The sequence below is a fragment of the Triticum aestivum genome, chromosome 2D (genome assembly GCF_018294505.1).
Source record: "Triticum aestivum cultivar Chinese Spring chromosome 2D, IWGSC CS RefSeq v2.1, whole genome shotgun sequence".
NCBI classification, from domain to species: domain Eukaryota; kingdom Viridiplantae; phylum Streptophyta; class Magnoliopsida; order Poales; family Poaceae; genus Triticum; species Triticum aestivum.
The window spans coordinates 24,871,660-24,882,999 of record NC_057799.1 but is presented as its reverse complement, the minus strand read 5'-3'; the positions used below and the strand labels follow the sequence as shown (position 1 = coordinate 24,882,999).

The window sequence follows — 11,340 nt, the reverse complement described above, 5'->3', positions numbered from 1 at the left end:
TGAATAGCGGTATCCCCCATTTTGGACAGTGATGAGGTAGTCGACGCAATTTGCATGTGTATTTGTGTTCGGCTTTGCTACTTTACTTCGACAAAAGAATGTCCGCGGAAGGGAATAGTCTACGTGGCCCGGGGTAGTCTTTCAAATCATTTATCGGGTGGGAGAGTTTAGAACAAGTTAAGCCAATAGCTGCTGCTTCGGAAGGGAATAGTCTACGTGGCCCGGGGTAGTCTTTCAAATCATTTGTCGGGTGGGAGAGTTTAGAACAAGTTAAGCCAATAGCTGCTGCTTTAGTCTCACTAGCTACATCAATTGATCATGGATTTAGCATACCACCTCAGAATAGTCTACGTGGCCCCTTGTTTTTACTACAATTTGATATAGTGAATCCAGTAATGCAGACAACCCTTTTTAAAGCACTTTTAAAGCCCCTGGCTCTCAAAAAGAGCTGGAGGTTTTGCCTCAACTCATTCCATGAATGTTGCTTCATTCCCCACGCGGCTGAATCCAACTCAGTCTTTATCCTGCCTTGGAGTTCTCTCTCATAACTGAAGCCAGGAGGTATTCGATTTATCGGATTTCGAGCTAGCTGCCCTTTTCTTGCTCCTTGCCATTAGCGCAACCCTTTTCTTTTTCTTAGCTAGCGTAGTTTTTCACCTTCAAAAGAAGGCGCCAACGCTTTTGTAGTGACCCCAGAGGGGTCCCGGGTTGCTTTGGCGCGCCCCACCCCGTCAGTCCTGTGTTGGACTTGACTTGACTCTCCCCCGCTTGCTGCTTGCTGGTCGCAGTGTTCAAAAATGACACGAAGCTGGATATGAGTAGATGTTGTTGGTCGAAAACGTCTTTCATTCACAATGAAACAGAATGGTCTCGCTCGATGCGTCATTTTAGAATGTGTATTTTCATATTAAGAGTTCTTAAAAGTTCTCAACTCAAAGCCCAACAGTCAAAAGGATGCTACAATGTTCGAAATTATCAACTTAACATGCCCCCTTACTTCCTTCGTGACCTCCCACTACTTCATCTACCGAAATGATTAGGCAGATCTCGTTTTTTTCTAGCATTAAACCTGCTCATGATCCTTCATAGAGCATGGAGCAGACAGAGAGATGAAAGGACCACCTTCTCCTGCTTGCTTGATCAGAATCTATTCACATTTAGAATAGCTGAAGTGCTACTTAACTTCACTTAGTAGTTGAAACTCGGAGAGACAGAGAGAGTCCTCTCTCATACTTGCCAATTCCCTTGCTGATTTAAAGTGAGTAAACAGAATTCCATACTCGATCTCATAGATCCCTATAGAATTCTGTGAAAAGCCGGAAGGGCCAATTATTTTCTCAACCAGTGGAGGCGGGCAACATGGCTAGTATGTTCATTACAGAGAATAACTAAAACCACGACGAGTAATTTGGAACGGAGGGAGTATGAGTGAACGCTATTAACAATAAGCTCAATATATTTTCTATTTTGTGGAAATAGAGATGTCAATTTTAGCTCGTTGGTAACATTTTCTAAAAGAGATTTCCATGTAGTGCTCCTTTCTTTTTATTTTGACCTTTGGTTGTGTGCATCCTAGATGTCTTTGTGACTTCTTGTAGGTCCAGAGACTGGATGTATTTAGGAGTGCGGCTCATCTGCACCTGGGCTCATCTGCACCCGCGCTCACGGAAAAAATCAAAAAAATAATAATAGAAAAATTCAAAAAATTCCAAAAAAAATTCGGGTGGTAGATAATTAGGTGCGTGAGGTGCGCTGCAAAAATCAACTCGTTTGGACATTTGAGCAAGTCTGTGCAAAAAAAGACAAAATCGGGGAGGTGCGCTGTCGCCGATTTTGTCTTTTTTTGCACAGACTTGCTCAAATGTCCAAACGAGTTGATTTTTGCAGCGCACCTCACGCACCTAATTATCTACCACCCGAATTTTTTTTTGGAATTTTTTGAATTTTTCTAGTATTTTTTTTGAATTTTTTGCTGAACAGGTGCAGCTGAGCCCGGGCTCCAGGATGAATTATCCTGTATTTAGTATCTTCCCAATATTAATATATTCCCCATTTATTTTTTTATGAATTATGTTACTATCAGTGTAAAATAATGCAATGCAATTATGAGATGAATATGAATGTGTGTATGTGTGTATGTGATGTATAGATAGCGTGTGTTATTTATGACCATTTGCTGAGACTTTGAGTGCAAGGCTGTCTGTCACGTAAGGATAAAGGGTCAGATTTAAGAGTTGACCAGTTGCTTCTTAGCAGTCTCGCTTCTTTGTGTCCGTTCTTTTGGCGGCTTAAAAAATAAGCTGTGTCTCCCCAGCTTAAAATATAAGCCGTCCTTCAAATTTGTTGAGACTTCTAAATTAGTTATTCTATAATTAGTTTAGAAGCTTCAATAAATAAAAAAAGCAGCTTGTAGAAAATGTTGGGAAGGAGGCACTTATTTTTTAAGCTGCCAAAAGAAGTGGCCCTTTGTCACTTATGCACTCAACAATCAGAAAAGAATCAGACACCGCACGTTACGTTATTGGAAAATTTCAAAGACAGCAATACTTACTGTATACTTAAGGCAACCATTAGATTTGACAATTACAGGCAGAACTCGTCAATTAATGATTCCAAAAGAATCGGTTCGCCAAATTCCTATTTTCACTGAGCAGAACCAAGTAAACAGATAGAATTAACTAATGGACTAAAGTAATTAGTACTGCTCAATAATGGCGGCAGTTTTTCTAAACTAAATGACATAATAACGGCCTAGTAAAGCTAATTTGCGGATGGCAGGCTCTTGCAAACTAGTAAGTTTGGTGGTTGCGAATTTCATATACTACTGATGTACTACTTTGTAAGGTCTTTTGTGCTTAATAATTAATAAAGTGGTCGTATGCATCGTCCAGACGCAGAGGCCGGGGTGCATCCTCCTTTTCTAAAAAAAATCTACTTAGACTTTTATTAGAGTGCATGAATGAGACGCGAATTTGGTGAACATGGTTCCGCGTGCATTCCTTATGAGTAGTAAATTCAAAAATAATATTAAAAATAACAAAAAATCTGAATCTCTTTTTACAATATATACACAGTCAACCGGTATACTCGTGTATGAAGTTTCACGAAGAAATCAGATCCGTGGGTAATCCGGTCAAAAATCACTAAGAATACCAATGGGTGTCAATACATCATGAAACTTCACACATGAGTAGAATGGTCGACTAAGTTTCATACCCCGAAATTTTAGAATTTTTATGTTTTTCCTGTATTTTTTTTTTCAAATTTGCTATTCATGTTGGTGCGCATGGAACCATGTTCACCGTTGTATTTTCAGCATGAATACCACAAAATGAACTATCCATCATTGTCAACTAGTATGACGAGTACCAAGGAAGGAAGGATAGCTCTGAACACTATATAGAAAGGGTGAGATCGAGCCGCTTCTTTCATTCTACCATCCAATTTGAACTGCACCCCAAAACAATGGACGCAAGCCATCCCTCCTACCTGCTCTTCCTTGCAATTCTAGTCTTCATCCCGTTGGCCTACTTCACCCTTTCAGCTCGCCGGCAAGCCGGCCTGAGGCTGCCGCCGGGGCCATGGGCACTTCCAATAATCGGCCACTTGCACCACATGATGGGCAAACTCCCGCACCACAGGCTGCGTGATCTTGCCCAGCGCCATGGCCCGCTGATGCTGCTCCGGCTCGGCGGCCTGCCCCTCGTGGTGGCATCGTCGGCGGAGGCGGCCCATGAGGTCATGAGGACGCACGACATCGTCTTCGCTACACGCCCCATCAGCAGGACCATGAAGCTTATCCTTGTTGACGGCTCGGAGGGCCTCATCTTCGCCCCCTATGGCAGCGCTTGGAGGCAGCTCCGGAAGATTTGCACCGTCGAGCTGCTGAGCGCACGCCGCGTCCAGTCCTTCAGGGGCATCCGCGAGCAGGAGGTCCAGCACCTCCTCCAGGCGGTGGCATCGACGCCATCGCCATCGGCCGTGAACCTCGGCACACTATTGTCAACGTATGTCAATGACTCCACGGTGCGCGCCATCATAGGAAGCCGGTTCAAGGACCGGGAGACGTTCCTCCGGTTAATGGAGGAAGGTATCGAGCTATTCTCGAGGCCGGGCTTGCCGGACCTCTACCCATCATCCCGGTTAGCGATGCTCGTTAGCCGGATGCCGCGACGGATGAAGCGGCAGAGTCAAGCAATGATGGCTTTCATGGAAACCGTAATCCAGGAGCATCGAGTGCCCAGAGCCGCATGTGACAAGGAGGAGGATTTGGTTGACGTGCTCTTGAGAATCCAGAACCAAGATGACCACTTGGAGTTCCCGCTCACCACAGACAACATCAAGGCGGTGATGGCGGTAAGTTACGACCACATGCATCATGAGTCCTGAGTCATGACACTAAACAGCTAGCTACAGTATTGTTAGGCACTGAAGGCATTTCTAACTGATCCCTAAAAAATAGCGGAGTATCCAACCTAGTAAACCTTAGTAGAGTATTTATACTCCACTAAATTTTGGTCGGTTCTAGCCGATCCCCTAAAGTTAGCGGACATTTAAATATTAGTTCAACATAGATAGTCTTTGCAACCGAACATTAAAGCGTAAATATAAACTTGAACTAAACTACACTAAAAACTTAAACTAACACTCAAATTCGGTCGAAGTGAAGGTCGAGCCAGTCCTTCCTCGTGAGACCACCCTCGGTGAGAGCTGGGTCCGGGCCGGTGCCGCCGCCGTCGTGGCCAGGGAAGACGCTCCGCCACTCCTCGACATCGATCTCCTCCTCCTCGCCGCCCTTCTTGTCGCGCCCCTTGCCGCCCTCCTCGTCGTCAGATATGACGATGACTTCGCTGCCATTGACAGCGAATATCGCCCGCTCCGCCTCCACGAGCTCCGGGTGCTGCCGGTGGTGGTCATCCATGTAGCCCTCGGCAGCGGCGTCCGCCTCAAGGTGCTCCCTCACTTCTCGGACCTCTTGCACCATCCGAGCGCTAACCACCCCCGGCTCCGGCGGGATGAGGTGTACCGGCGCCATCCCGAACCGGAAGTTCAGGCGGGCGTCGGAGCCGTGGTACCTCACCTGCCACCGGTCGTACTCCATGGCCGCGAGCTCGGCCGTGTGGAACGACCCGATCCACCGCCGTTGGTGGGTCTCCCGGTTGGTGATATCCGCCACCCACATCCCCCACGACTGCTGCCGGACGCCGAGGCAGGTCCTCATCGGCGGCCGCGACGGAGGGAGCTCCGAGAAGTACTTGAATCGAGTGAGGGCTGTGGCGGCCGTGGCTTGAGGAAGCGGCGGCGGACGACAACCCGCGGGTGTGGTGGGACGGATCCATGTTGTGGATCGGCGGAGGGGACCTCCGGCTACCACGTTCGGGCATTGGGAGGAGCAGGGGCGGCGGATCGGGGCGGGGGACGTGTCGACGGCGAGGCGAGGGGGAGAAGAGGAGACAAACGAGAGGAAGAGAGAGGGAGAGAATTTTACTCGGCCGCCGCGAGCCGGAGTAAATATACTCCAGGGAATAGGGATGGAGTAAATTTTTTACTCCACTAACCGGTATAAGAGATGAGCTAGCTGCGACCTAGAGGAGAAAAACGCAAATATACTTCCTTACGGTCGGATAAGGGATCGGTTAGAAATGCCCTAATCGCTGAAATCCATTGCAGGATATATTCATTGCAGGTAGTGAGACATCAGCAACGATGCTGGAATGGTCCATGGCCGAGCTCATGAAGAACCCGAGGGTGATGCAAAAGGTGCAGGAAGAAGTCCGGCGAGTGCTCAAGGGACAAGCAACAGTAACAGAGGAGAGCTTGAGAAGTTTAAATTACTTGCACCTAGTCATCAAAGAGACTCTTCGGCTGCACCCACCGGTGCCACTCCTGCTACCAAGGGAGTGCGGCGCACCGTGCCAAATACTAGGATGTGACCTGCCAGTGGGGGCTACGGTGCTTGTGAATGTCTGGGCCATCAGCAGAGATTCGATGCATTGGGACAGGCCAGAGGAGTTCATGCCGGAGAGGTTTGAGGTCAACAACATTGACTTCAAGGGGGTAGACTTTGAGTACACACCATTTGGAGCAGGACGGAGGATGTGCCCTGGGATGACCTTTGGGCTGGCAAATATGGAACTTGCCCTTGCTAGCCTTCTATACCACTTTGACTGGGAGTTGCCGCATGGGATGGCGCCGACGGACCTTGATATGACGGAGGTCCTGAGAGTCGTCTCGAAGCGGAAAGACGCCTTTCTGGTTGTTCCGATTATTTGCATGCCAATATGACCATACAATAAGAGCACTCATTTGTGTTACTCACTGCTGCCTTTCTCATTTGTGTACTCTTGTTTACATTAATTATTTTGTCTACCAGATCGATATGCATGCAAACAGGGAAGATATCGAATTTGAGTATTTGATTTTCTGTTTCTTCTCTGAATTGAAAGTTACACCTCCATTAGTTGATGCCTACGACCTCTTTTATTTTAAAGTTTCAACTGTAAGTCCAAAGATGAATCAAAGTATAAAAGGACAAGACTTCTACAACCAAAAGGCAATAGAGTTTGCATGAGCAATCCTTAAATTTATAGTTGAGTGATGTCAATATGTTTTCACACCATTGAGCGCCCGCTAAAAGTCTGGAGGGACAAGCCACCCGAGAGTAAGATGGTCACGGGTGATGATTTTGTATCTCACTGACTTGATCCCATCTCGAAAAGTAAAATTGCGTGGTTTCGCTAGGTGCCGGCAAGTTGGACTTCAATTGGAAGCTGGCATCTCACACTATGTGGGCTAAGTATCATTGTATTGCACTTCTTTTCTAGATTATTCATCTTCGTGTTATTACACTCTATCTTTAGCACTTAGACCAACCACTGTACTTCACATGCATGCATCACAGTGTGACAGAATCGCTTTTTCTTCTACGGCACAATAAATCCAACCATTTCTTCCGCCTTAACTAATTTAAAACATCCATATCTTTTTAGCCATATATTCCTTTTTGAAACTTTTTTTATATTTGAACTACTTGTGCCAGAACCATTGAAATGAGATTAATCTTGGATATGTTTTGAGCACGTTTAAATTCGAACGTATATTTCACATGTCAAAATAATCAGTTTCACAGTGATACATTACAATTTCACTTTTCATATTGACTATTACCCAGTCCAGAACCCACATTTCACTTTTCACTAGCTTGCTTCACAAAAGAAAACACCTATTTAAATTACACATTTTTCAAATAACATACTCCACTTTTTTGAAGTAAACTACAACACATGTTCAAATAATTAGTTTCACAAATGGTGCAATAGAATTTCACTTTCTGTAGTTACTCTTTCATAACTCGAAATCTACATTTAACTTTTTACTACCTTATTTCACAAAAATGACATATATTTAAATTGCACAATTTTCAAATAACCTATTTCACTCTTTTGAAATAAATTATTACATATTTCCAAAAAATCATTTTTACAGTGATACATTGCAATTTCACTTTCTGTATTTACTGTTTCACAATTCAGAACCTACATTTCACTTTCCACCAGCTTGCTTCACAAAAATCACATCTATTTCAATTGCACATTTTTTAGGATAATATATTTCACTCTTTTGAAATAAACCATTACACATTTTGAAATAACCAGTTTCACAAGTTGACATTTCAGTTTCATATTTGGGTAGGAAAAGTTTTCTGTGAAATAGGCTGGTTCACATATTTCTATTGAAATATGAGTTTTTCATAATTTTCTAGTGAAATGGGTTTGTTTCACATATGAAATGTGAAACATTGAAATTTGAATGTGTTTGAAATGTATCCAAGATTGGTCTAGTTCTAAAGGTCTTAGCGTCGGGAATTCAAATATATGAATTATTTCAAAAATGAACTTATAGTTGAAATGATATGGACGGTTTAATTTAGCTAAGGTGAAATAAAAGAGTGGATTTATGTGTGAGAGAAGGGAGAGAGTGGGCTATCACATGTTGCCATGCCTGTCATATCACTGACAAAGGTGGTGGCTACTAGCTGTATTTGATGAAGTATAACTCCGGTACAGCAAAAAAGTGAGAATAGAATATTCACAGCGACGCGAATCTAAATGCATGCATGAACAATGGATTGGTTACCGGTACATCACGGAAACACTCAAAATGACTTTGGGATCCCATCTACAACATCTAAGTTTTGTTCCTCGCTACAAATATATATGGCCACCCTTGTCGCATCTTGTATAGTAATCATAAAATGTGGAGCTGGTATGGTTGTAGTAGATGTGATTCCTCTCTATTCCATCACGTTTGCTGGTTGGCACTTGCACTACCTTGGAGCATGTTGCACTCAAGAATAAGGCATGATTGTCCAATGTAGTCACTTCTTCCCACATATAGTCATGATGCGTATTCTTGGTGTTGACGACCTCAAACAACTTGAAAAAACACTCCTGCTCTTGCAACCAATGTACCCTTAGGACCATCGAATGTCGAACATCACTAGCTTCCAATCCCTGATTAGGCCATATAGTTTTCCACTGCAAATGGCAATGTCATGGAAGCGTAAAGTCTCCTTAGACATTGACCAACCATGTTCCGGACATCCAACACTAAACAGCGCGAGACACTGTTGGGTGATTGCCGCAAGGATACATCATTTCGATGTGGGGGCTTTTGAAAACCCTACTTCTCGATGGTTGGTGCGGCGCGTTGCTTGGCAGAAAGGGTCACCTCAATGCCAGAAAAGAAGTTCACAATCGGACGATCATCAAAATTGGATGTGGCGGCGATCCAGCCGCCATCGTGAAACCCTACCAGAGGCTTGCAGACCACCTCAGGCGGAAGCGAAACTCGGAAGAGTGCGTTGTCCACGGGACAAAACACACGCTCTGCCTTGCCGGTACACAACAACCACAGAAAGGTTGGCGCCGGCAGATGCCGTGACATGATTACGCGCCATGACTGGCACACGGCGCTGAAACGGACGCGTCTGAGCGGAAAGGATCTTGTCATAGATCACGCCGAGAAGATCGCATAGAAGCTTGGACCACAAGTCGCATGTGTTCCCACACAAACACGTCACCGTGTGCCCTTAATGTCGATTGCACCGCAGCTCGCGTCGAATGAGACCCACCCATAAGCGCGGTACGCAAGAAATCTGACTGGCGCTTTTGCAGACCCGAAACCCTACATGCCGGGGAGAGACCCGTCAGGGCGCGTGGCGGCTATGGTCTGCCCTAGGTCGACCTGATCGCCCTAGGGCCTCATGGATCGCTGCCCTCCTTCAGGAAGAATGAGAAGAAGAAGAACAAGGGAGAAGATAAAAGTAAAGATAAAACATGATAGATTGATTTGTCGATTGTGTGTTGCTCAATTGGTTGTCACCTCTCATTTATTTATTACGCGGCTGGACTTCCCGTCAAAAAAAGGAGTCCAAATCACGTTCAGATATTTTCAAAATTAACCGAACTCGAATTTAGATAAGTCTGGGACATCAGTTCAGTTTTTAAGTCTGACATGCCACAAACGACCTCGGATGAAGATTAGCCCGAAAGCAATTTTAACCTTTTTCGATTAGATGAACAACTTTCATGTTGAACGTTTTTCGATTCGAGGCCATCATGGATGTGGAATAGCTCGTGCAAAACAGACAATTACTCACGAACCCATCTGACATAGTCACATGTGTGTCTGTCCCGGGCGTCATATTTTGCTCACGGTACAGTTGCGTTGTGTGGGCTTTAACTTTGGCATACGACCTCGTACTAAAATGATTTTTATACCATAATCCACCGATTCGACGAGACGAAGACAATCCGTGTGGAACATTTTCTCATAGAAGGCCGTCTTGGAGGCGTAATCGGCCGAATGGTACTCTAAATATTAAATCTTAGTACTTCGAACTTTGGCCCTCGAGATGAGATCAGATAGCGATGGCCCAAACTTCAAACAGGTTCATGTCGATAATATGAAACTTCTTCATGTAGATCACTTCTTCATTTAAAGCCATCTTAATAACGTTTTCTTCTGTGCCAAAATCTGATGTCAACATCCTGTCGTCACACAGCGGACGCACTCATCTGCACAGCCATCGATCCTTGTGTTCTGCGAGGTTACAAGTTACAACAGCTGGCAGCTAGGTTACTCATGTTCTTCCTGGATATTTGTGGAGTGCTGCATCATAGGCGTCGCATAATATATTTTTCAAAGTAGAGGCAAAAGATTTGTCTCATCTATTAATTAAGCAGAAGAGAGTTGCCCGGTTAATTAATGGGAAACCGGGCTAAAACCATCATAACCGCTGAGCGGCACACGAAAGATACCCCACACATGCCTCTCTAAAGAGGGCCTTGTCGAGACAGCAAGCATGCGTCATCGTCATTACTGCTCCCCTAGAAGGAGTCCTCGCCATCCCTAAACTCTGAGCAAACGAATCCGAATTCGCCGTAGGCGATCGCCGACTCAACCCACTATAAAGAGGCCTTGTGGAGCTGCATGAAGATCCATGCCAGAACTCAGCCACCTAGGAACAGACAATGCAACTCCAACTCTGACGGAGAACTACGAAGGACAAAATTAGGCACGACTGGCGCCATGATCGAAAGATCACCGGACGACCCATCTACAGCCAGTCATCATACGCCGTAGGGCCCGCCGTCACAGCTTCGATTCACAGCAACAACCAAACCGAGGCAATCCCGTGGACACGCCGGAGAAGAGCCGAGTAGTGCAACCATTGCCGCGTCGCCGACATCACTCCCACCATCATCATTGCCACAGAAGCGTAAACGCCCCAACCGCCGCCATCCACTGGTCCCGCTCGCCAATGCCGGGCTCGAAAGACGAAGCCCCAAAAGGGAAAACGACACCAAGGTGCCGCCAACGTCTGATCACACAAGATCAAGGGTTTCCCCTGGATACTCCGTGATGGCCAGATCCATGCGAGAGGGGTGTGACAACAAAGTACTGATGCCTGGCGGAAGGTCGACGACGGCCGCAGCCACCGCCATCGCTAGTCACAGCACCAGGCCGAGATTGAGTTTTCACCCAAGCTCCCAACACACCCTCAGCCGCACATCAAAACACCGGCAATGTCAAGCCCACCAACCATTACCACCATCAAACCTGGCCTTGGACGAAGAAGCACGAAGAATCGCCTCAGCCAGCCGCACCGCGCGGAGGCCAATGGCAGCGAAACTCCATCAGCAGGCACCAGAACCATCAGCGGCCGACCGGACACAGCGCGAGCCACCATTCCATGCCGGGAATGAACGGATGAGCCCTGCCCGAGGCAAGGAACCACAATGGTTTCGAGCCACAGCCAAACATCAGGGGCACCGG

General features: G+C 45.9%; 1 protein-coding gene across 1 annotated transcript; it reads left to right on the top strand.

The window, feature by feature from the left end:
- The first annotated feature begins 3,465 nt into the window (after positions 1–3,465).
- Positions 3,466–6,398, top strand: LOC123048430 (desmethyl-deoxy-podophyllotoxin synthase-like). The gene is made up of 2 exons (XM_044471533.1): positions 3,466–4,356; positions 5,671–6,398. The coding sequence occupies exons 1-2, from the start codon at positions 3,466–3,468 to the stop codon at positions 6,283–6,285; spliced, it is 1,506 nt and encodes a 501-aa protein (XP_044327468.1). The 3' UTR covers positions 6,286–6,398.
- The last annotated feature ends 4,942 nt before the right edge of the window (positions 6,399–11,340 follow it).